This window comes from Microcaecilia unicolor, chromosome 8 (assembly GCF_901765095.1).
Source record: "Microcaecilia unicolor chromosome 8, aMicUni1.1, whole genome shotgun sequence".
NCBI classification, from domain to species: Eukaryota; Metazoa; Chordata; class Amphibia; order Gymnophiona; family Siphonopidae; genus Microcaecilia; species Microcaecilia unicolor.
Window position 1 is genome coordinate 38,235,080 of NC_044038.1, and position 27,311 is coordinate 38,262,390.

At 39.8% G+C, this 27,311-nt stretch overlaps 1 protein-coding gene across 6 annotated transcripts in view; it reads right to left on the reverse strand.

Annotated features, from left to right (window-relative positions):
* The window catches only part of CLEC16A (C-type lectin domain containing 16A), a 365,691-nt gene that overhangs the window by 73,561 nt on the left and 264,819 nt on the right, over positions 1–27,311 (reverse strand). For all 6 annotated transcript variants that reach the window (XM_030211400.1, XM_030211398.1, XM_030211399.1 and 3 more), the window contains 3 exons: positions 16,397–16,548; positions 14,449–14,653; positions 5,855–6,022 (listed from right to left, as the gene is read on the reverse strand). In XM_030211400.1, coding sequence (XP_030067260.1) covers positions 5,855–6,022; positions 14,449–14,653; positions 16,397–16,548 — 525 coding nt within the window. The remainder of the gene's footprint in view (positions 1–5,854; positions 6,023–14,448; positions 14,654–16,396; positions 16,549–27,311) is intronic.

Genomic DNA, 27,311 nt, shown 5'->3' on the forward strand with positions numbered 1-27,311 from the left:
GAGTGTACCCGATGGTAATCGGGAAGTGCCTGGATACTGCCAGGTTAGTGTGGGAGCCCTTACCGCCACCTCAATGGGTGGTGGTAAGGGCTTGCCCCTGAAATGGCCGCACAGCCATTTCCTGTAAGAAAGTGAGATTCCCTTTGACCAGCTTGGTAAAAGGGGCCCTTAGTGAGTTTCAACAATTAGTAAATGAGTTCCTTATATAATGGGTGTTCTCTATAGACAGTAGATTAATCAACCACAGGAGTGAGTGAATTATGTCTGATCTTAGGTATTTACTACCAGCCATGACAATTATCCCTTAATATAAGTATTTGGAAGAGACATTATTTTTTATTTTATTAATTTTATCTTTATGTATTAGAATATAAGCCGCTCAGACATCCCTTGATGGGCAGGATAGTAAATTCTAAAATAAACTTGAAACTTGCAGGGATTACAGGTTCTTTGAGGAACAAGTCAAAGAGCTTATCTGTTGAAAACTTCCAACACCCTATTCCCTAAAGGGAACACACTTTAAAAATACTGAGAATTACAAGTTCTCAATAATACAAGCTATTATTCGGAAAGAGCTATAACTGTGAGAGGTCAAGAACCGTGAGGGGTCAAGAACAATTTGGGAAATTATTTGAGAATAAAAATACTTCAGACCAACTCTAAAGTACAGCAACATGGCAAAAGATTATAGTGCTATATACACTTTCAAAAGTAAAGCACTATTTTTTTAAACACATGATTTTTCTCTTAGTTCAGGAGTTAGTGCGTATCACAAGAACTCTATTCCAGTAGCACTCTAACATGCTTATAGGAAACACTGAGTTTTGTGTGTACTCTGATAGAAGTACATGGGGAGCAATTCTATAACAGAATCTGGGCAGTAAGGCACACCCATTAATGCCACGTCAGTAGCGGCATAAATGCAGGCACATAAATGTAGCACTTGAGCGAGAAAACGCAACAATTCTATAAGCTAAGCACATAAAGATTTTGCACGTCCTTGCCCTGTCTATGCGCCTATCCCTCTTCTTTCAGCGAGTATGAGATTAAAGAGGTTTATGCGACATGCACACTCGTATTACAGAATACCACTGTGATTGAATATTACATTCATGCTCGTATGTGCTAACATTCTATAATCTTAGTGCACAAACGACATTAAGGTTAAAGAATTAGGTGGATGGAGGGTAACACTGTAACAGGGTGCCAACTAAAGGTACTGGTTATGATGCCTATATTGAATCTATCCTATAAATAGGTGCCTACTTTTCTTTATACAATACTGGTCGACAACCTGCATACATTTAAGACATGATCACTTACACCAGCCCAATAGCTGATATAAATACCTGTGTCCAGTTGTAAGCTAGAATGCAGGTAAATTCAAGTATGCTGCAATTTATGTGCATACCTGTGTGCTCTGTCCACACGCTCAACCTTGCATCACCAAAATGTAGCATGTACTTTTCTGCTAATCGGTATCTAGAAGTGACCATGAACACATGTAAATGACTAAAATACCACCTACAACTAAGGGGCTCCTTACAGAATTACCTCCAATGCCCAGAACAGGTTTCCAAATTGCAGAAAATAAAGATTTTTATTTAAAAATGATATTACCTTCAGAAAACTCCATACATAGAGCAGTACAACACTGTCTACTTGCAAATTTGCTTTATTGAAATCCTAGCAGTTTAAAAAGCTTTGCTCTGTATAAAAATGCAATAACTGTGGGCCTTATAGACACTGTGCCCCATGGAAAATATTTCAGCCTTTCTGGGAAAGCTGTGTTTATGTAAAAGCCCACTTGTATTTTGACACTGTAATCTGTTCACATGATACCAACCAGGAATCCAGTGCTATGGGTTTAAAAAGCCTGTGCTGTTGCACCTCTGCATGCAAGGTAGTTATGGATTTTGTTAAATTACGGACTTCAAACTTGACTGTTGTCGTAGATTTACAGTGGGTTTCCATTCAAAAATTATTAATTTTTTTATTTTTTGCTTCAAACTCAATTTCTGTTTTTTGCAATTCAAAGCTGAATTGAAGAGCTAGTGAGTGCTCTTGGAATGAAATATTCTGGCATGTGGGTTTAAAGATGCCACAGTAGATTCACATTTGAACTCCACGGTACCCACATACAATAGATTCAGCACATTTCTCATTCCACACAGCACCAGTTCAGTAACTTTCCACTTTAAGAGGACAATATTGTGTTTCTTTCTAATGCAAATCTACTTTGGACTATGACTATTCGTGGTTTCCTTCTTCCTGTATGGTTAGAAACTTGGGAACTGTTAGTAACTTAAGTTATTTGGAAAAGATTGGTTATCGCTATCAGTGTTTTATTATCTGTCTGTGTGAACAGCAACTTAAACACATTTGTCTGACATTGAGTTCTTTCTACATGTAAGAGACTAAATAAAAGCCTTTAATAGTCACTACAGAAAAGCAATATAAATATGATTATGTGTTACCTTATCTTATATTGTAGCACAAAAGTAGCCTTGTCTTTTAATAAAAACTGATATAGTTTACTCTGAGATCACTGATAATGGTCACGCAAAGATTCATCTGAACCTTCCTATTCTTTGGGATTCTGCCAGGTACTTGTAACCTGTATTGGCCACTGTTGGAAGTAGGATACTGGGCTAGATGGACCATTAGTCTGACCCAGTATGGCTATTCTTATGTTTACGTTCTAATCTGGATGGTGAAAATCATTCAGTAATTGACATTTCTGCTTGTTTCAGGGATCAACACCATCATTGTCTGTAACCCAAGCAAGAGAAACATGTTTGACTGGATAGCATAATGAAAATCTGCCCTATAATCTATAGAGAAAAAGAATACATGTAATAATAGACCTCAAGTATAGAAAAAAATATAATGTGAAATATAGGAAGGACTTCAGTAAGGACTCACCCGAGTCCAAGAGCCACTAAAAGAATCAACTTAATGATATCATTAGAATAACTTTATTAACAACAAAAATGAATCACTGCTCTGCTAACCACTCAATATTACCATTTAAACCATTAGGTTTAAATGGTTGTAAAGTAAAAATCCAATATTGTTCCCTGGATAATACAAAAGCTCTTCTGTCCCCTTACATTGATCCTTTTTTAGATTAATGCTGCCTAGGCATTTCAAACCAAATTGCCATCGGACACCAAGTTTTGTGGGCTGTGCTAAGTAATGCATTTGTTCAGAGATTGCTCCTGCAGAAGTAGTAATCGAAATGGAGACTCTGTCAAGTACGACTTGTTGTACAATTTAAGATAAGTTCCAGCCCCACCTTTTTTTGTACTGTTTGGAAGCAATGTTTATTTGAAATGGCATCCCTGTGTGGGATTTAAATGGTTCACTTGGCGAATGTTGAAGATTGAATACAAGACTCATTAATGGATATCTTATGTTTATAGAATAGAGAATGCTTGTTTCGAGCACTGGGAACGTTCTATGATGTAAGGAGAGCACTTTGAACAGTCTGCAAAATTGGAGGCAATTTCATATGAGTGGCTCTTGGACTGAAGTCCTTCCTATATTTCACATTATTAATTTTTTGTACATCTGAGGTCTATTATTTGTATTCTTTCTTCTCTATAGATTATAGGGCAGGCTTTCATTAGATTGTAGTTATTTTTTTATGTCCCCTAGTTATTAGGTATTTAGTGCTTCCTTGACTAGACAACATGGAAGAAGGTGGTTAAGTCCATGGCATCCACTGGAGCTAGAAACATATGTATGAGAGATCACCATCTACTGAGTTATTTACAATAAATAAATACATAAATAAATATATCCCACCCACTGGAACATTTCTGGTTGATTTCCTTTTCTACCAAAGACACCTGTGTATGTGACTACAGTGGTAGCTTGCTTGTCTTCAGAGAGAACAAAGCTACTTACCTGTAACAAATTTGAACATGTCACCCCATTACTGTACAAACATCATTGGCTTCTAGTACAGAAAGGGTTCATCTTCAAAACTCTTATTCTTGCTTTCAAAGCTTTCAAAATAGGCCTCCCTTCCTACTTATGTGCTCTAACTATCCCCTATACCCCAACAACCACCGCTTATGTCTCCCTAGTCCTAGATTTGCTCATATAGAATCTACTAGGCATCGTGCTTTTTATTTTATTGCTGTCTACCTCTGGAACTCCATGCCCCTACCACGCAGTGCTGATCTCTCTCGTCATTTAAATCTGCCTTGAAAACTTGGCTACTTCATCAAGCACTTAAATCCACTTAAGATGGTTAGCTGTGAATTATCACCACCACCATCCCCATTTTTGCCCTCTCCCCCCCTCCCTCCACCTTAGGCTTTCCCACCCTTTCTCTTCTCTCTTCTTATAAATGAATCTTGGATGAATGTTCCTCTTTCCTGTCAATAAATTGTAGTTCCTTTCCTTTCTCTTGTTACTTACCACTTTCAGTAAGCATGATGAAAACCACTATGATCTGTGAGTTAGTTAATGGGGTATAGCAAGAAATCTTCTCTGGAGTTGTTTGACCCGAGGGGAGCCGCACAGTTGTGGCAGCATGTGAACTGCTACACATAGGCAGTGAAAGGTTTTTAAGCTTTGCAAGAAAGCTCTGAAAGAATTCATTCATTTTGAACTGAGTGTGGTCAGATGACAAGAGTGTGACCATGGCAACTGCCCCCCCAACTGTACACCACTATAATAACTCTTATGTGTGAAAGGGGCACCTATATGTGGGTACAGTAGGGTTTTGGTGAATTTGGGGGGGGGGGGTCACAGTTTCCATAACAAGTGTGACAGTTAGAGGGAGATAGGGGCCTGTGTGCTGCTCTAATAGACCTGGCTATAACATCTGATGCTGTCAAAGAGGCTGGTAATATCTTTTTTCACATTTTTTGGGGGGGTGGGAGAGGATCAGTGACCACTGGGGGAGTATTGGGGGAGGTTATCCCTGATTCCCTCCAGTGGTAATCTGGTCATTTAGGGCACCTTTTTTGTGCCTTATTCATTCTCAAAACAGGTCTAGCCCAAACCATTTAGATTTTCGCACTGGATGTTTTTGTTTTGTTCTATTATGGCTGTAAAAGGACCTTAAAGCTTTCAAACAGGTAGAAAAAGCAACGGCCAAAGCCAGAAGGGGCTGACCAGCACGTCTCTATTTAGGATGCCTACTTTCTTTTATAGGTTGCTAGTGTAACAGGTGAAATATGCATCCATAATTTAGGAGTGAGCGCTTATGCCAGAAGTAGAGCTGGATTAAGTGCTCTTGCGTTAAAGTGTGTGTCCTGCCCAGATTATTCTGCCTACCTGTATGTGTGTATTTACAGAATAGTGCTTAGGCAGAATTGTGGCATTTAAGTGTGCATGTGCACACCCATACATAGAATTATTATAATCACTTCAATGCACAATCAGCGTGTAAACGTTGGGACCCACTCTAATGATTCAGGTGCTAAATGGATGTCATTCATTTAAATTGAGGTGAAACAGCAGGCCAAATTTTAGATAGCTGCCAGTCAGATGTCTATTCAGTGGTACTAGTTAAACTGGCACTTAAATTATTATGTTGGCAAACTTGACTATCAGGCCCTTGTTCTCTGTAAGCATCAGATTCAGAGGACGTTTTGCAGCCTAAATAAAATGCCTTTACTAGTATCAATATATTTTGCACAGGAATGCTAATTATATAAAAAAAACATAATTTTATCCTTGAGCAGAGGACTTTTACAATTATTTTAAAGATTTATGACTTTCATTTTTTAAATTCTAGCTCAAGCTGAGCTACATTCAGGTACACAAGGTATTTCCTTGCCTAAATAGGCTCACAATCTAAGTTACACCTGCAGGACTGCAAATTATATCTTACCTGGAACCTTGTCAACTGATGCAAAAACAGACCGCTGCACAGTGAGATCACTATTGACACGTCGTGACTGGTCATAAAACCTGAAAGGCTGATGCTGGGCTGCAGAGGCAGAGCCATGTCCAAAACCCATCACTTCCGTGGAAGGTTGGACTGGAAGGTCCAAAAGAACTAAATTTAAAAAAAAATACATATTACAAAAATTATGCTACGCATGCAAATGTTAAGTCAGTTTTGCTTGCATCACAAATTGTCATAGAATTTTCTTCTCTTTACCTGCAGTGGAGCTACAAATTTGAATATGCATCATATGGTCATTGACACTATACCTGACCATGTATGATGTTCCCATACTAAGCACAGTTCCCAGTTTTCCAAGATTCTGTGGCCACAGTTAACTTTTGCAGAATTGGAATCCTGCTGAGGAATTGCAGAAAATGCCTTCCATCCTTGTTATTAAAATCTGATAGTTTTTCCAAGATGGCGTTTTGAACGGTCGCACCTGTAGTGGCTCCGTTTCTTTGCTGTGGTTAGCTGCTCTTCCGAGACCCACGACTCCTTGTTTTAATGGGGAAGCGAAGGGGAAAGGTAAAGGAGGCTCCCTCGACTCCTGGACCGGCTTCGGGATTGAAACAGACTACCCTGCAATTTCAAACGGCGCTACCGGGACCTCTCTGTACATCGACTCCTTCTGTACACCCCGACGTATTGACGTCGATGGGAAGCGGAGACGGGGCTTCCTTGAGCCCCGTGGAACGCAGGGCTCCACCACAACCAGGGAGTGAGTTATTTTCAGCAGCCCAAACAGAAACGGATACCGGAGTGTTTAATCCGCAACTGTTGGAGGGTAGGACTGCAGTTAATCGGACTGGGACACAGGAACAGACGTCTTCGGCCGATTTGGCCTTAAAGGTATTACCACAACATATTGTGAACAAACTGTTACGATCTGAGCCCCCGTCCCACACCTTGGCAACAACAGGTGAAATAATTAAACCCTCAAATGTGACGCTTGAGTCACTGTGGGATATGGTTCATGACACTCACTCCTCTATGCAAAAAATGTTGCAAGAAAATACTAATGACATTAGAACTCTTTCTGAAGCCGCTCTGATACAGGCACAAGTAACTGCACAGCAATCCTGTAAGATTGGAAGTTTGGACACTAAAATTCAAGAAATGGGGATTTTGGAATCCACTTTGGTTAAAGATAGCAATTTTCTACACAAACGCTTAGAATATTTGGAAAATCAAGTTCGTAGACTTAACCTTCGGTTACTCAATTTTCCTAAATCACCATTGATTTCCCCAGTTGATATGATGAAAAAATATATGATAGATATACTGGGAATGGATAAAGATTCACTGCCTCCTATAACTCGGGCTTATTACATTTGGAACACTAAAGCAACAATGGGAGAATTACCTAAACGAAGAATGGAGGCAGAAATGAATCTTACTTCCTTCCTAGAAAGTTCCCTAGAAGTAATTACACACAGGACAACTATGCTGGTTACCTTTGCGTTGGAACCAGACCGGAATGCAGTTTTAAGACTTTCCCTGAGACACTTAGATAGCTTGTTTATGGGTTCTAAAGTCAGGATTTTTCCAGACTTATCTAGGCCAACACAACTGAAACGCAGGGCCTTTTTGGAAATGCGTCCCAGAGTAGAGGCCATTAAAGCAAATTTTGTATTACGTTTTCCCTGTATTTGTAATTTAATGTTAGAAGGTAAACAATTTCAATTTGTGGACCCTAGACAGCTTAAAGATTTCCTAGATGCTAGAGGAGAAGTGAATGTTATATGCCCTCCCACACAACAGGCTGGAGTATGAGAGAGAGAGGAAGTGGCTCTGTATTAACTTAGTTATTTTTCCTTTTTTATTTTAATTAATTCCTAAATCTTGGAATCAATTTCTTTTTTCTTTTTATGTGGACAGAAAAATGTTCTCGTTGTTTCCTTATGTGTTAAATGAAATATTTTTTTTTTTTTTTTCATTTATGGATTTAATGTGATTTGTATGGTCACATCATATTGTGTATTTTTGAAAAATTAAATAAATAATTATTAAAAAAAAAAAAAAAAAAAAAAAAAATCTGATATACCGCCTCTTTCAGCCATCACAACAACCCGGCTCACACAATAAATATATCAAACTCAAGTCAAACAAGCAAATAAGTTAACATAATAAAACATCAGACAAAAAGGACCATTGGCACAACTGGTCAATGATCTCTCTGCTGTTATCACTTACACTGCTCCCTCTTCCCTCATCACAGCTGCTGGACACAGATTTATTTTTTCTAGAAGTTAGTGTTGATATACTTGGTATGAGATATGGTGCTAAAGGCAAGATACTGGGAAAGAAAAGGGCAGCACTGGATGAGAAGACCCAGGCACAGGCTGACTGGATAGTTAAAGATAGGGAGGGTACAAAGGGAGGGGGAATAGACTGAAAAAGTAGAAGAAAATATGGAGAAAAAGGTAGGAAGAACAGACTGCAGAAAATAACATAGTAACATACATAGTAGATGATGGCAGATAAAAGACCTGTACGGTCCATCCAGTCTGCCCAACAAGATAAACTCATAGCATAAGGAAATGAAACGAGCAAAGAAAAGAGAAATGGAAGGAAGAACAGATTTGACAGAGCAGATAGACAGTAAATATACAGCAGAGAAGAAACTTAAGCAGGTTGATAAAAAGGGGAATGGAGAAAAAACCCTCCCTTCTTCAAATATACAACTAGATCACAAATGGGGCAAAGCACAGGACATGGAAAAGTAGAGAATGACACGGGGATGGGGACTCATGGTAACCCATAGGGACGGGGACAGAGCCCAGGGAGATGAGGCGGGGATGGGGACAGAACCTGTGGGGATGGGAACAAGCTTTGTCCCTGTCATTTTCTACATTGAAGCTTGTTAATGAACTGGACTGTTAAAATTTATGTTTGAGTGATGCAGACGATATTTTGATTTTTTGGAAAAACAAGCAAACATGCTGGCCACAACTAGCAACATTTGCATGGGGGATCCTGTACATTCCTGTTACCAGCACATTTTCTGAGAAGACATTTTCTATTGTAGGAATGACTGTGGAAGACAGGAGAGCTAGACTGAATCCTGAGATTGTTGATGGCTTATTCATCCACAGATTAAAAAATCATAACAGTGCTTTATAGGGCACATTTCTCCACCACTAGGACATACAGAACAGGTTGTATTTTGTACCCCTGGACATTTTAATAGGGTCGATTAGGATTCCTTGGGGTAGTAGAAGTCAGCTATTGTTGGGGTTGTAAGGGCTAGAGGGTGGTGGTGAGGGGACTTATTTTAGTTGCTCGTTGTTATTATTTTCTATTTGTGATTTATAAACAACAGTTGCACGGAATATTGTTCCTTTTTATACTTAATAAAAAGATTTAAATATAAAATCATAAGTGTCCGAGGCTTCTGCAGATGAGGACAGAGCCCACAGGGATGGGGACAGAACACGCGGGGACGGGGACAGAATTGAACATAGTACTCCAAATTAGGTCTCACCAGAGACTTATAATACAGAGGCAATATCACTTCCTTTTGTCTGATGGTCATTCCTCTCCCTATGTATCCCTAGCATCTTTCTGGCTATTGCCATTGTCTTTCCTACAAGTTTGGCCACCTTAATATCATCAGAAACAATCTCCTCCAAGTCCCACTCCTCTTTCTTGCATAAAGTACTTCACCCACTATACTGTACCTCTCCCTCAGGGTTTTGTAGCACAAAGGAAAAATATTCAACATTAAGGAATCTTTCACGTGCTCATCTTCCAATGTATATATCATTCAGTGTAAAAAATGCAATGAAGGCTGCTACATTGGAGAAACAAGTCAGATGCTAAAGAAGAGATTTAATTTACATAGACATCATATTAAAAATGTGAGTACCAATCAGGATGTCACCTCTGTGGGGCAGCACTTTACAAAACCAGAACACTGTACCAGTGATTTCATGGTAAGGATCCTGAAAGGGAACTTCAAAACAATACAGGAACATAAGACCTTTGAAGTCAGAATGATTAAATATTTTGACACCCACCAGACAGGACTTAAAGATCTGGGTTTTCTAGCCCATTATAAACCAAAAATTGTACTGCTTTGTCACCCTCCTATCTCCATGCATATCACCCTGTCCCTCATCCACCCAACTCTTCCTGTCTCTCACCTATCCACCCCCATCCTGTTACGACTGTCACTGAAAAGCTTTGATGTTTCACTTATAAATACTGTCATCTACCAACATTTGCTTATTTCCGATCTGACAAAGAAGGGCAACCTTCGAAAGCTAATCAAGAAATGTATTAAGTTATGTCCAATAAAAAAGGTATCATCTTATTTTCTCTTCCATGTTTTATTTTATTTCTATTGATTACCTTTAAAAGTGGACTAACACGGCTACCACACCTCTTCACTAATGAAGAAACCTGTTTTTCCATGGTTAGAGCACTATCAATAAACACCCCTAGTATTGACTATAGAAAATTTGAAGGTAACTTGGTTAATGGTAATTGATTTTGGAATATTCTCTAGATGCATATCAAAACATATAAATTTTGTGTAATTGGTATTCAATTTTAACTTATAGAAAAACATCTAATTATTTATTAGTGACATGCAATGTTGAATTAATATGGGATCAATTGCTGGAATAGAATCAAATGGAATGTCATCTGCATAAATACAGCGTGAAAATTTATCATGCAGCAAGAGACCTAAGGATCATAGGCAAACATTAAAAAGTAATGGAGATAATGGAAAACCCCGTGGGACTCCATATCTGTTGTTCCAAGAGGAAGATGAACTATCCTTTGTTTTAACTATGAAAGAGCAGGTCAGAAAGGTCTGAAAACCAGTCTTGTACTTTTCCAATAATAAGCATTAATTGCACTGAGGTAAATTCTTACAGAGTTGGTCTTGAGACCAGACTCTGAGAGGTGCATTAGGTATCCAAAAAGGGTATGTGCAGGGCAGGAAATAGGATCTAGGATCTTGCCCTCAAACTAGACAGCAAACCTCCTCCATTTAAGAGAGTAACACCTCTTAGTTAAATCTTTTCTGGAAATCTGCAAGACCCTGGAGACACCCTCAGGAAGATGAAAGGAAGCAAATTCTAAGCTCTCAATATCCTTGTTGCAAGCTCTGGACCGGCAACGTGGACCCACATTACCCATCTGTGAGAGATATAGGCCTGCTTGTCCTCAGAGAATGGTGACTTACATAATCAGCATTTTTCTTCATGGTTAAATAGAATTTTTCTTTAAGCTTTATGTGACTTATTTCTGTATTTAAATTAGGGGGGAAAGGGAAAAACTGAATGGGGATGGAGACAAAATACATGGGGATGGGGACTATTTTCATTACCTAGGGAAGATAAACAAATAAAATCTTCAATTTAACAAACCTTTCAATAAACCACTTATTCAAATACAGTACATCTAACAGAGTAACATTAAACAGGAAAAGAGTGAATGATATGTTAGTTTTTACAAAAACAGGAACCAAGCTAAACACCTCATACTGTAAAAAGTACAATAAGAACAGAAAACATCCTTTAGTAGCTAATGTATAACTTGCCTCTGCTTTTGGAAGGCTTCTTGAAATATCTGTAAAGGGCAGGGTGACCAAAAGGGCACACAGAGTTTGTTACAAGGAATATTTTTTATTTATGTGTTGGGCACTGTAGAGAATGGTTTCCTAGACCATGTGCATTGATCAGGGCTGACTCTGAAAAGCATATTTGGAATTTAATGGACCCATTAAGAAGATTACTTCCCTCTCCTATTGATAAAGTGTTCTTGCATTCCAGGGAAATCATGAATTGGTTGGAATGGCTTTTACTGGTTAACTGATTACCGGGGATATCAGGGGACCTGGATGTCAAACACTGCTGCAGTTTTAGAGGTTTTACATCATCAATATTATGATTACAGATGCAGCTTACTTTAATAGTCAATCTTACGAAATGCTGCTCTTATAATGGGATATCTAATCGAAAGAAAATATTTAGCGCATGCATTGGTTTGACGCAACACTTTATACAATTACAAGTGCTGACATGGAAGATCTTCTAAGTTAATGAAATGTGTGTACAGCACAAAATAAATCTACTAATATTTAAACCAAAATCCATAAACAATGTCGACAAAACAAATCAAAAAACCTATCAGAAGAACTGCGCTTTAAACAGCCAGAAATCTTCAGATCTTAGAACAAAACCATTTAAAAAAAATTGTTTTGACTTTATTTCACTATTTTGTTAGGACCAACGATTATAATTTGAAGCATCTGTTGAAAAGCTTTATTCATAAGTGTTTCTCTGAAAATGCATTTTGCTTTTTAGATGATGGTCCTAAATAATATTATTTTTGTATGAGAACGAGATATATATTTAGGTGGTTTTGATGTTTTAGAACCAGTCTCAACATTGCACAAAAGCCCATGCATAATTTACTTCTGTTCCAATAATGATGTAACTGTGGGTAGGCAAGCTACACACATACACAAGTGGATGAGAAAATATGAGCACATATCACAACTCTGCCTTCACTGCACCCAAACTAGGTCCCTTGGGAGGCTTAAGCATGGATCACATAAAAATGGGTGCACTCCAAGTGTGTGTGTATTATTCATGCCCACAGGCAGTCACACAGGCTTTGCGCATGTAAAAAGGTTTATAAAATTATTCCCATAAAGCTGTAAATGACCAATAAGAAGCGCTAACACAGACTCAAATGTGAACTTTCGAATTTTCTACCATGTTCTGTTGAAGGGAAAACTCTCTAGGGCCTGAGTGAAATACAAATCTGTAAGGCACCTGCCTGAGTTAACCTTACATAAACAGGTTCTACAAAATTAGGGGCCCATTTACCAAACTGCGATAAAAAATGGCCTTAGCGCATCCTTACGCAAGTCATTCCCATGCGCTAATGCCATTTTTCCACCAGGATAACATGGCCGATTTTTCTATTCTCCCCATTAATGGACACATGTTAATTTTCTCATTAGCTTGTGATCCCCTACCGCTACCCATTATGTAGACGGTAAGGGCTCACATGTTAACCGATTAGAGCAGGGCATGCCCGCTCTCCACCCTCAGCACTAAAAAATAAATATTTTTTTAACGCGTGAGTAGTGCTCGCACATGTAAACATTACTGTGGGATTTATTTATACATTTATATCCCATTTTTTTCCACAGGTATGCAAGACTCAAAGTGGCTTACAATGTACTGATAAGTCTAAAGCCAGACCAGTTGTTTTACAATTACAATTAAATGAATTAGGATAGAAGGAACAGTGTAAGAAGAAATAGGGAAAGGATATGAGAGACCAAAAAAGGGCTATGGACATTTTATTAGGAAGGACTGTAGGTATTATGTGGAAGGACCCCTAAGCAAGGCTATTTCTTCAAGTTCTGGCTATAGTACTCCCAATTCAATTAATACAATAGTAACTGCTTTTTATACTATTTTAAACATCTTATTCAATACTACAAGCTACTTGGATTTCAGTAAGACTGTAATTTAGTTCTACTGCATTATTCCCTTTCCTCCATTCACCTTACTATGGGGCCCTTTTATTAAGGCGTACCTAAAAGCGGCCTGCGCACATGGAAAAAAAGGCATTTTTGTTTTGTAACCGAAAACGGACGTGTGTCAAAACTAAAACGAAAGCATGTCCATTTTCGGCCTAAGACCTTACCGCCACCCACTGACTTAGCGGTAAAGTCTCACGTGCTAACCGGGCGGTAAGCGTCAGCATGTATAAACTGCCGATTACCGCTGGGTAAGTGCCACGTGGTAGAAAATATTTTCTAACGCGCACTTTGGACGTGCATCAAAAATGGAACTATGCAGTAGATGGGCGGTAGTTCCAATTTGACATGTGTTGGATGTGCGTAGGCGCTTACGCACCTTTGTAGAAGGGCCCCTTTGAGAGATAAATGGCTCATCAGTTTATTCAGAGGTCACCAATCCTCAGCGGAAACTTGTTTGCATCTTATAGTTCTATGTTATAGGTTCTCAACCCAGTCTTCGGGACACACCCAGCCGGTCAGGTTTTCAGGATACCCACAAAGAATATGCATGAAATAAATTTGCATGTGCTGCCTCTCTTGTATGCAAATCCCTCTTATGCATATTCTTTGCGGGTATCCTGAAACCTGATCAGCTGAGTGCATCCCGAAAACTGGGTTGAGAACCCATGACATCCAGCTATAACATGATTTAGAACTGGAGGAGAAGAGAAATTTGGCAGAACTGCTAAACTATGCCTTTGCTAAACTTGTGGCAAAAGTGAAAATACTTCCAATGGAAATTTGAAGTTCTGTTCAATACGGTCACTTACCATGGTTGTAGTTCTTGTGGGACACTCAACATACTTCTTGCACATCATAAAAAAAGACTTTAATATAAGAGCTTCAACAAATTATACATAACTCATGATGAATGAATATTTAATTTTTTGTGGGAAGACATTTCTTTTCTACTTTATTTTTGTCAGAGGGCTGTCAAATTCAGAAAACCTAGCAAGAATATTTTAAGATCCCAGCTTACCAGAGATTCGTTGCATTTTCATGCGGCGAGCTTGGATACGCCCTTTTGCCAACCGCTGCTTTGCAATGATGCATCGGATGTGATCACAAAAAATAAATGTAGCTTGAAGAATAGGGAAAGGCTTGGAATGGGGGCTAGATGCAGGTTTGTGAATTATGATATTGAGGGCTCTGCTGTCATCTTCAACGCCTGTGACTTGCATATCCTGTAAGAAAACAAAATTCTTTTGGACTGCAACAATCTCCAAAAAAAATTAAGGGATTTTTTTTCCTTTTGAATTCTTATGAAAGTGACCATCATAGCTCAGAGTAAAGCTGGATAGATCATGTACCCCCGATAGCCCAAAGTTCAGCATGGATCCCAGATCCGCCGCGCATAAACTAATTTGCCAATTAAGTGCTATCAGTAATTGGTGTTAAGCAATTAATTGGCAGTAATTAGGACTTATATATGGACTTGCCCTATTCCAAAGGATGTGCCCCTACATTTCAAAGTGTGCAACTCAAAAGGGAGCGTAGCCATGGGAGGTGCACAGGTGGGTCAGAGGCATTCTCAGAAATTAGGCGCAATGATATAGAATGCTGGGATTTGCGCACTTTACTGCCATCAGTTGGGTGTGAGCATTTGCACCAGTTTTTGGCAGGCATAAATGCTCGGTCCCAAAGTTAGGCACAAACCCCCAAATTCTATATATCGCGCCTTGATTTCTGCACGAAAGTTGAAGCGTATTCTATAACAATGTTCGTAACTTAATTGTTAATCGTAGCTGATCAGTGCTGTTAATTGGATGTTAAGCAATTAACAGCACTGACATTGAGATTTACGAGTACAACTCGCTGATTGTATTCTGTAATGTAGTACGTCTAAATTCTAAGTTACATAGTTAAAAGGGGGCGTGGCCATGGGCGGGGCATGGGTGTTTCTACAAGCTATGCAAATTAGTATAGAATACACCCACTCTGCGCCTAACTTAGGCATCAGGATTTACACCAAGTAACACATCGCCTAAATGGACGCGACTAAAATTGGTCATGTGGAGAGGTGCTTGGCTTAATTCTCTATACCGCATGGAAATTTAAGCCACTTCTATAAAATGTAGGCGTACTTTAGAGAATTCGCCTAGGCATATTTTTTTACAGCGCGGATATTTCTGGCACCATATACAGAATCTAGCCCAAAATGCTAGTATTCTATAAAGGTCACTCCAAGCAGATCATAACAGCACTTAACTTTGGGCTCCACTCACTGAATCTGGCCCATAATGTGAGAAATATGACATCTTTTTAAAACAGTTCTGTTCTTGGGTCTCTCCTCAGCTAGCAAATAATTGTTTGTTTTATGTTATGATCAAAGCCTGGTTTTCTATCTATTCTTATCCCAAAGCAATTTATATTTCCAGAAACTGCTTATAAAAATTCACTCTGCCATTATTATGTGTGGAAATGAACTATTAAGGGAAAGTTACATTTGAGCTTTCACAATGACCAAGCAGGAATTACTGGCATAAGAATCCACCAAATTGATCATGCAAAAAACTAATTTATCATCTTAAATGGTAGACCTAAGCCCAGTTTAACAAATAGCATTCTCTAATACTGAAAAATCAATACTATAATCTGAATGGTTGTCAAGGAAACCATATGGCAATGATATTGTCTTTACGGTATAAGCAGATTATTTAGCATACTCATCATCCACATTTTGTACTCATTTTCTGGACTGACTTTACTAACAAAATATTAAAAACTGTGTAATGGGAGGGGGGAGATTTTGGTAGAGGAGGGTGGGGGATGGGGGGCATAAAAGATTCTGTAAAGTTTATATTTCTTGCACAACTTTGAGTTTGTTAATAAAAATTTAAAGTTAAAAAAATCTGTGTAATGGTATTTGTGACTTTTTCATGGACTATTCAAAAACAGATTAAAAAATCCTTAATACACTTCCTTACCTGTAAAAGGCCAGCAAACTTTACCACGCCCCAGCCTAGTCTCTTGTTATCTGGCTCCACCAGACTCATCTGGTAAACATCTACAGCTAGAAATCTCTGGACCTGACCTCCATCCTTTGTAACCACAGTGCAAGCAATAAGATCACTGTTATCTGAAAGGAAAAAAAATATACCAGTAATTATGGAATTAGAACAGTGACTGGCATTTATGCATTTTTCTAGACACTGCAATTATCTGAATGAGGGACACTTTCAAAACTTAGGACCCTGTTTTTAAGGAGCACTAGCGTTTTTAGCGCACGCTAAACACTAGAGACACCCATGTATTCCAATGATGTCTAGAGTTAGCATACGCTAATTTTTAGCGCGCCTCTAGTGTGGCTCACCAAACAGGGCCCCAGGCTTCCTAAGGGGCCCTTTAACTAAACTGCGTAAGCATCTACGCACGCCGAACACACGCCAAAATGGAGTTACCGCACGGCTACCGCGTGGCTCTTGCGGTAATTTCATTTTTGGTGCGCGTCCGTAAAATAATTTTTTTTTTCAGACGTGCGTATCGGACGTGTGCCAAGTGGCACTTGACTTGCGTAGCTCATTACCGCCTGGTTACTGCACGAGTCTTTACCTCTAGGTCAATGGCTGGCGGTAAGTTCTCAGACCGAAAATGGACGCGCGGCAATTCTGATTTTGCCACACGTCCATTTTCAGCAAAATTTTTTAAAAAGCCCTTTCTTACAGGTGCGCTGAAAAATGGATCGGCTTGCGCCCCAAACCCGCGCCTACACTACCACAAGCCATTTTTCAGCGCACTTTAGTAAAAGGACCCGTAAGTCTGTCAAAAACTAATAAAACATTCAACAAAAGCTCTCTTGTTGTAGGAGGTTCCTATGCGCCTAAGAATCGCTCCCAAACAAAAGAAGCCCCTTTGAACAACAGAGAAGACTGTTCATCAATCACAATGTACAATCTACAAGGATGACTATTTCAGTGCTTGATAATATCGATACAGAGGGAAAATGGTGTTACACTTATGAAGTGAAACATCACGTACAGCAATTTGTTCTTGATTGATTAAGGTTCATGTCAAGCTTACTTCCCTATATTGTACGCAGGCTATGATAATTAATAGACTGCAGTGCCGCCCTCTAACAGAAGAGAGCTTTGTCAGGAATCGATTGATATAATGTATAAGCGTAGAATTAAAGTGGCTCTTAATTCATTTAAAACTATTCATAATCTCTCCCCAATAAAATATGCAACATTTTAAATGAAAGATTATTTGCATCTTGCACTTAACACTTCTGTCTGTTCTTTTTTTGTTTTGTTTTCAGTTGCTTTTTTAATACTGACAAGAATAAGGAACATCTGAGGACAGTTTACAGTTGAGAAGCAACTCCGTAAATCATACAATTCGTCGGCTGTGATTAACACGGGAAATACAGCGCAATGCTGTGATTGACATCCATGTAAAATACACTTCAAAATAAAAACCTATTTAATAGTTCAGAATTTTTCAGACAATGCACAGTATATGCTATAGATCTGAAATGTACACAAGTTTGGATATGGCAATGATTTAAAGCTGGCCTCTAGACATTTGTGCAATATATGATGTTTAAACTGCCTACTGACATGCCATATATTAGATCACATCTTTTAGCTAATTAGGGTAGGAAAAAAACTGAACTTTTAAACTCAAAACATCGGTCCACACAATTCAATGATCTTACTAATGGGTACTTATCTCAACTACAATTGAGCCCTTAAAAGGTGTAGCAGACCTCTACCAAGATAGAGGGAATTACACTAAATTGCTAGGATCAGGAATATTTATCCATATGCAGATCTTTGTACAGCATGTTTCAAAATAAAGGAACTCCTTTTATTTTTCTTTATAACATATAAATGGATGGGTTTACTACTACTACTACTACTACTATTTAACATTTCTATAGCGCTACAAAGCATACGCAGCGCAGCACAAACAGAAGAAAGACAGTCCCTGCTCAAAGAGCTTACAATCTAATAGACAAAAAATAAATAAAGTAAGCAAATCAAATCAATTAATGTGAACGGGAAGGAAGAGAGGAGGGTAGGTGGAGGCGAGTGGTTACAAGTGGTTACGAGTCAAAAGCAATGTTAAAGAGGTGGGCTTTCAGTCTAGATTTAAAGGTGGCCAAGGATGGGGCAAGACGTAGGGGCTCAGGAAGTTTATTCCAGGCGTAGGGTGCAGCGAGACAAAAGGCGCGGAGTCTGGAGTTGGCAGTAGTGGAGAAGGGAACAGATAAGAAGGATTTATCCGTGGAGCGGAGTGCACGGGAAGGGGTGTAGGGATGGACGAGTGTGGAGAGATACTGGGGAGCAGCAGAGTGAGTACATTTATAGGTTAGTAGAAGAAGTTTGAACAGGATGCGAAAACGGATAGGGAGCCAGTGAAGGGTCTTGAGGAGAGGGGTAGTATGAGTAAAGCGACCCTGGCGGAAGATGAGACGGGCAGCAGAGTTTTGAACCGACTGGAGAGGGGAGAGGTGACTAAGTGGGAGGCCAGCAAGAAGCAGATTGCAGTAGTCTAAACGAGAGGTGACAAGGGTGTGGATGAGGGTTTTGGTAGAGTGCTCGGAAAGAAAGGGGCGGATTTTACGGATGTTGTAAAGAAAGAAACGACAGGTTTTAAAATAATAAAACTTATTCACAAATATACCCCCAGATCCTCCACCCTCTGAAGACAGGTTAGTTTGGAAGTGTTTGTCCCACTTCCATCCCTCCCCCAATAGCCCCCCCCCCAGGCTTATCTGAAGGAATTGCTGGTAGTGTAGGGGTTGCAGGACAAGAGTGATATAGCCAGTCATTTCTGTCACTGCCCAGAACTGAATTCAAAATGGTGCCCCACGGTCTCTAGAGTAGTGTGGTCCGATTCAGCCAAAAGGTCTTTAATTCGATTCAGTTCTACAATAAATAGAAAATAAATTTCATTTTCTACCTTTGTTGTCTGGTCTTTTAATTCTTCTAATCATGTTGGTTCCAGTCTCTTGTTTCCACTTTCCTCTGTCTTCACTTAATTTTTTTGCCAGGGTCTACTGGTCCACTTGGCATTTCTTCTCTGCCCATGTCCATCATTCAACTCCCCCTCTGTGTCCCTGTCCCTATCTTCCTTCCATGTTGAGAATCTCCCCCTTCCATCCAGCCTCTGCCCTCCTTCTCACCTTCTTCCATCACTCTGCTTGCCTTCTCTCCCCCTACATTACAGCAGGTTTTAGCACTGTTATAATGTAATGACAAATTTAGAATGCTTTTATTCTTCAAACCAGCACTATATCCTCGTTATGATGCTTTGATTCTCAACTTTAAAATTCTTACCAAATACTTCTTAAATTGAAAGAAAGATGCGATTAAAATAAAGGGGGAAAACAACTTCTAAATACTGAATGCTTTTTCAATATTAACACGGCATGCCAAATGTATTCCCAACACCCTTAAGCACATTGATCGGCTGTGTATATAATGTTCACTGTCTTAGTATAACTAAAAAGAAAGAAACTAGCAGAGAGCTGCTAACACTAGCATTTGGCTACAGTATCTAAAAGTCAGATGCCCTAAAAAATGGCACTGTTCTTATCATCCATGCAAGACAAGTGGGTTGTATCCCCAAGTAAGCAGTTGGAGATAGAGAATTGAGGGGGGGGGGTTCCCTTTAGAAAGGTGATGCAAACAGATATACCACGGGTGCTCTCCCCCACATATAAAACACCTTGTTTTCTACCCCTCTGTCCAGGGATCGCTCAAGTGAGTTGACTCAGTTTGTCTGCAAGGATGCTGTCCTTCCACACAATAAAATGGCTCCCAGTGTCATCCTGTGCAAGATGTCATAGTTCTGCATCCTGATAGCTTCTAAAAATAGGAATAGTTGAATCTAGGAATCAGCCCCTAAACTTAGGGTCCGTGGCTAAGACCTCTTTCACCCCCCTCTCCAACCAATAAGAAAGAATGATAAGGAAAGGGGGCCCGATCTTGTCCGAGGACTGCAGCAGCTTCTTTAGTGATTTATTAAGAAGTTCAACTGAGGAATTGCCTATTGTGAAGAGCAAAGAAACTACAAGCCCCAGAAGGCAGTGCAGCACCAGAGAGATTCAGAACCAAGGAACTACAAAGCCCAGAAGGCAGGGCAACGTCAGAGAAACCAGGAACTAAGAAACTACAAGGTCCAGAAGGCAGTGCAGCAACAGCAGAGGGATCAGGTGAAGGGAGAAGATTCTATGCAAGAGAGGGAGGAGCCGGGGTGTGATTGGGAGATGGAATCAGATGGGGGAAGGGAGGAGCCTCTAGACCGAGAGGAAGGGGAGGAGAGAATGGAACTGGTGGAGGTGGAAGGAGGGGAGAATGAGGAGGAAATGGAAGTGCTGGTGGAGGGCTCTTAAAGTGAGTTATGAATTGAACTCGAGAGAGTGAATGAAGCCTTGGTGAATTGACCCGGTGGGTGGATGGTGGTTTTGTGCTGACAAACGAGGGAGGTGGGTCATTAGGTCTAAGAGTGAGAAAGTGACTTAGACCATATTGCCATTGAATTGAACTGTTTAATTTCATTTCTAAGATGAACTGTGTTTGAAGGCAATGCTAAACTAAACTGTGTTTGAAAGCTGGTGAATTGACCCGGTGGGTGGATGGTGGTTTTGTGCTGACAAACGAGGGAGGTGGGTCATTAGGTCTAAGAGTGAGAAAGTGACTTAGACCATATTGCCATTGAATTGAACTGTTTAATTTCATTTCTAAGATGAACTGTGTTTGAAGGCAATGCTAAACTAAACTGTGTTTGAAAGCAGTGCTAAACTGAATTGATGAGGAAAACATTGCTAACTGAACTGAATTGTGAGCAGTGCTCATTAGCTGTGTGAAAGAGCAGTACCACTAAGTACTGGATTAGAAGCAGTGCTGGAGAAAACCATATTGAAAGCAGGGCCAAAGTGAACTGTGTGGAAAGCAGGCCCAAGCTGAACTGTATTGCAAGCAGGGCTCCAATGAACTGTGTTTAAAAGTGGTGCTACACTGAGGAGAGGGGAAGGCCTGTGAAGCCTTAAAACAGATTAAATGTACTCAGGAGATAATAAAGCACTTCTGGTGATTTGCCTGTTGTCCGGAGACCCTGATTGCAGACTGTCGACTCGGGAGTGAAGGGCGTGCTTGGTGAGGAAAGGAAGAGACTGAGAAAGAGTGGTGCGGATCTGGCGACTGAGCGTGACACTATGGAGAAGAGTTTGGTAAACCAGGCTCTTAATGTACTCATGGCATGGAGGTGGGAAAAGCATACAGCCAGCAGCACCCACAGAACTATCTTTCTCTATCAATTCCCTACCCTGTCCTCATTCAGGGGGTCTTTATTAAAGCTCAGCTCGAGTTATCTGCAGCAGGGCCCATAGGAATAAAATGGAGCCTGCTACAGATAACTCGAGCTAAGCTTTAGTAAAAGACCGCCTTCCGTCTCTCTCACATCCAACCACATTCTCTCTAGTGTCTTTCAGCCCCCTCCCCCTCTATTAAAAGCACTCTCCCTCAGAGCCCCTTCTGTGTACAACAGTTTCCCTCTCTAAATCTCTCTTATCTTTTTAATGTCTCCCAGCCTTATCCTCACCTCTTATCAGACCCCCCCCTTTCCTAGTAGTATCACTTTGTTTCTCACATCTGCTCTCCCAGTCACCCTTCCAGGCCACAAGGTACTCAAGAGTTCCCTAGCTCCTCCTATCTTTCCCTCACTTTGTGGTCTTCTTTTTCTCTACACCACAGATACTTAGTGACTCTGAAACTTGGAGATACAGAAACTCCTACTCTGGTCTCGGGGTGTAAAGTCTTGCAAGATCAGCAAGGAGTTCCTATGTGTGGGGCACAACTTCACTGAAAGCCTACTTGTTTTGGCAGAGGTGGTGGCACAAAATATCCCAGGTGATATGAGAAAATTTCTAGTTGCCATAGTGACCTGGTGCCTAACATCTCTTAAACCTTGTTATAAGCAAAAAGAAAAAAAAATGTTCTTGCTCCTACTTAGACAAGTCTTGAACTTTACATAGGAAAAGGATGAAGATTGTGATATTTTTTGTGATTTTAATCTCTATCACTAAGTTCACATCCCAGCTACTTAAAAAAGTGTTGCCCTCTTAGTTCTGCTCCCTAGACAACCATATTCCTCTACAAACCTGTTCCTCTAAAAATATTTAAAAGTTCTTACAGCCAAAATTCTGACCTTTTTCATATACAGACAAGAGGAAAGTGAATATATAAACTCATATGTCACAAAGGGTTTTTTTTTTGTATTTTTACGCTAATTATGAATGCTTATGAAAGATGCACAAATCGACATTCACCAGGGATGAAACCTTGACAACTGGCTCTAATGTTAACAAGTTCCAAACCTGTACAAATTCAAATCTTTTTGTATGAATTATCAATATATCTAATATGCATGTATTCTCTATAGCACTACGGCGTCAGGAGGTGTTTGGACAGGGCCTACACAGTACTGCTTGCCTCTCATGTAAACAATGCTTGAATCATTACTAGCAGGGTTTTGGTGTGATTCTTGAGGACTATCATTAATAGTAAAGTATATTTTGTAGTACTGTAAAGTGATTTGGGCATTATTTATATGGGGAAGTGAATATAATATGTAAATAGCTTTGATTGTAACCCCAGAAATCCCATCTCCAATCCTATCCCCAATTATAAATTAAAATAATAATTGTAATGAATGGGGAGAATTTTTCATTCTGAAGCTCATTTTTGCCACATGATGAGCAGTCATCAGTTTTTAAACCATGGCAAAAGATCTAACCTAGCCTTGGTTTCCTAGATACTAGAAATGAAATGTACAAGGACATATAAGTAGATAGGAAACAGATAAACTGTAAAAATTGCTCTTTGCTGAGATAGGAAAAGCACATATCAGATATATATGTCAGAGGAAATGTTCTCATGCTGTGACTGCGGCTAGTTTCATATTTACAGTCATAAGTTTATGATCAAACCTTAAATTAAACGGGAAAAATTCAGCTGCTGCATATTACAAAACACTGATGGAAGAAGCCAACCTGGCAGCTCAAAAAGGTGGAGGGGGGAAGTGCCAACTGATTTGGGGGTGGGGCAGAAGAGAGTACAAGAAGGGGTATAATGGAGAGGAAGGATGAGTAGATGAGAATGGCATGCTCTGGAGCGGGTAGTGCCCGCCTCTTTGTTCAATATGCCAATGGCACTTCCACTTCCATGCTGGATGTAGGGCACTAGGCGGAGCTAGGGTGCGATCAGGGGGAATGGCATTGGCTTCTTTATGCTATGGACTAGGAGCTTCGCAGCTTTGAGACCTGATGCCCCTGAGCCGCTGGAATAATGCCACTTGGAAGGTGGTTCACAAGCAGCATTGTTCATTTAACAAGACAATCAGCAACCTGCAGACAGTTATACCACAGACTGTTAATTCCCATGGTAAAATCAAGCTCACCTTTACTGTGTAGCATGATACAATTGTCAAGTTATTGAATTTGCTGCATCAGATACAAATATAAAATATACAGCTGCAAAGACTTATTGGAACAGTATCAGATAAATTGGTCTGACCATCACCCTCCCCTAACAAAGGCTCGCTGGGTGGATACTTACAGTTAATCAACACAGCTCCAAAGAACAAAAGTCTGCATATTGAGAGCAATCAAAAAGACTGGATGAAACTCACAGACAATGACTCTGAGACTAAAAAGCCCATCTACCTACCTAATCTGACAAAAGAAGCCCATATTTGCCAGACTCTTTTAATCCTATCAAATATGGATGTGTATCTACCAGTAGATGTCCAGACAAAGTTTTATGATGTCGTTAAAACATGTGACCAGTTACCATGCTCCATCTCAAAACTAGATGAAAACAGTTTTCAGCTATCCCTGAGTTTTCATTGGATCGAGTACACCCCACCTGACTTCAGCCTATGGTCCAACAAGAGATTATAAAAAACCTGGAACATTTTCAGTTCACTCTCTTGCCTCTCTGCTATTCCTGATCTGCACCTCCATGGGCCTTGCTAGCCTTCATACACATCCAAGATAAGACCCTCTCCAGGCTCCAGCAACAACTCTGCAACAAAAAGACTTCTTTTCCAGCAAGGACCTCCTTCATCACTCCAACCAGCAGCCTCCATCAAAGTGAGTTACCATTAATCCAGCCTAATTTATAATTCAGACTTTCTAATCTTGTGAAGCACATTTCCCTTGTGAAAGATCCCTAAAAACTGCCTTGCTTTTAACATTATTACCTGTATTGTAAATAAACATTTTTAAGTAAAATATATGGTCTTTACGTTCTGAGCACATGTTCTTAAACCTCACTGTGCAGGTTAATATAATTCAACAAATATATTATTTAATTCTCCCTTTTCTTACATATTCTTATCATATTACATTATATTTAATTGGTGAAGAATATTAATATTATTACATTTACAACTGCACCTTGATAACTTCACCCCTAACCTCTTTGGGCCTTGTTAAAAATATGTTTGGTTTTTAATTTACATTTTTATTGGATTATAATATCAAGAACAATCATATCAACACAGTAAATCCACAACTGCCATGGGCAGATCTAAATCCATTTTTCAATAACACTCAAACATGAAATCTCCTTATAAAATAACCAAATAACTCTACTTCCTGCCCCATCTCCAAAACAGTATGATTTATTGAACCAAACTATATAATCTTTCCACTCATTATGAAACTTCTCTGGCCAGTCTTTCTTCAAGGCCATACATTTCAAGAGATAGTGATCACCAAGATTTGATTTCTCCACCCATGTTTCTGAGCAAAGGCAGGAGATCACTTCACTCTTCTCTCAACTGTTTGCACAAAAGATAAGCTCTGTTATATCCTGTTAAATTGTGCATAGCAGAGAGAAACACAACTTTTTGCATTTTCAGCGGGCAAAGGAGTATGTCAACACCATGGGGAACACATAACAAACTGTGCAAAGGAAAAAAAAAAAAATAAAAAAAAAATATATATATATATTTAAAAAATATACATATACATACATATATATACATATATGGTCTGGGACCAAAGAAATACATGCAGTTAACCGGAGCGTGCACTTAACCGTTGTGACACAAAGAAGCTTGACATCTGATAAACGTATGTACAGTACTGTTTATTATACGTACAGTATACAGTCTCCGTTAACTGACGTTAGGCTTACTTGAAGTAATCAGTTATAGTCCTCTGTACACTAGTGTGTCTGAGAGTTCCATAGACTACGTCTGCAAGACGGTAAAAACTGTCACAGCACTGACATCCAGTGGCCTCCAGATAGGCCCACACGGTGTTGAGACTCTCCAGCACTCTTGCAAAAGTGACAGGAGGTTGTTGAATTTCATCAGCATGTGCCTCGCTGCTCATTTCATCATCTGTTTCATCATCAGCTGTTGCCTGCGTGTAGGCGCATATCTCAACATCAGTGCTGTTGTCAGCTGTTTGTAGATCGTAATCACCAGCTTCTACATAGTGATGAAACTCCTCTTCAGTAACACCGGCTGGGATGCCAATAACCTCTTCATCTGACGCGTTTGCAACAGCTGCATCTGTTTCGTCCCTCTCCACATCCTTAACAAAGCTTACTCGCTTGTAGCAGTTCACAATGGTTGCCTGTGTAACATGATTCCAGGCCTCTTTCTGCATATGTAGGGAATCCAACAGTGATAGATTACGAGCCAGTTCAACAGCACGTTTATCCTTGCCAGTCTGGTCATCCATAACGCTCATCAGACGACGTAGCACAAGAGCCCGATAATGTTGTTTGAAATTGGCTATTATGCCCTGATCCATAGGTTGGATCAAAGAGGAAGTGTTTGGTGGCAGGAAGACCACCTTGATGTTAGACAGCCTGACATCGTCACTGTGTGCAGCACAATTATCACAAAGCAACAAAATCTGACGCTTTTGTGCCTGCTTTCTAGTGTCTAACTTCTTTAGCCACTGCTTCCAAATTTCCCCAGTCATCCATAAATTTTTGTTAGCCTCGCATGACACAGGAAGTTGCTTAACATTCTTGAAGCAACGGGGCTGTTTCCTCTTTCCTAAATGACAAGTGGTTCCAACTTCTCACTCACATCCATATTGCAGCAAAGGAGGATCATCAGTCGGTCCTTCGACGTTTTACTTCCTATAGTTTCGACTTGTTTGAATGCAAGTGTTCCATCAGGAATCGCTTGCCAGTAGAGACCGTTTTCGTCAGCATAAAAAATGTCACGAGGTGCTAACTCCTTCAAGATGGTAGGAAGAACGGAAACAACCCAATTTTCCAGCACCAAAGTCATCAGCGTCTTGTTTTTCACCATGCTGTATCTTGAATTTTATGTTGTTCCTCTCCTTCCATCTTTCCAACCATCCCAACAGTGGCTGTGAATTCAGTTAGTCCAAGACTTCAGCTAGCTGATTAGCTTTCTCCATAAGCAGTGGACCACTGACAGGAAACTGTCTGCTCCTGACTTGAGAAAACCACCAAAGAGCATCTTCTACATCCTCAGCTTTTTCCGCCCGTTTACATTTCCTGTGTGGATTTGTATTGTTTTGCCATTCTTCCAGAAGCTGATCTTTCTGCTTCAAGATACGTGAAATTTGACTGGGATTGACACCATATTCTTTAGCAATAGATGCTTGACTTTGTTTGTTTTCTAATTTATTAAGAACTTCTATTCGTTCAGCCAGTGTTAAAGTCTTAAAGTTGTGCGATGACGATGACAACTCCAGTGTACACTCTAACAACTTTCTTTCGCTTATTCTGCCTGTGGCAGTTAACAAATGAGATTTCAAATTTATCGCCCCTGTCACGTGCCAATCGGATTCCATATTCCGTGCGTGTGCTTATGTGGAGTCTTTCTTGCAGAGGA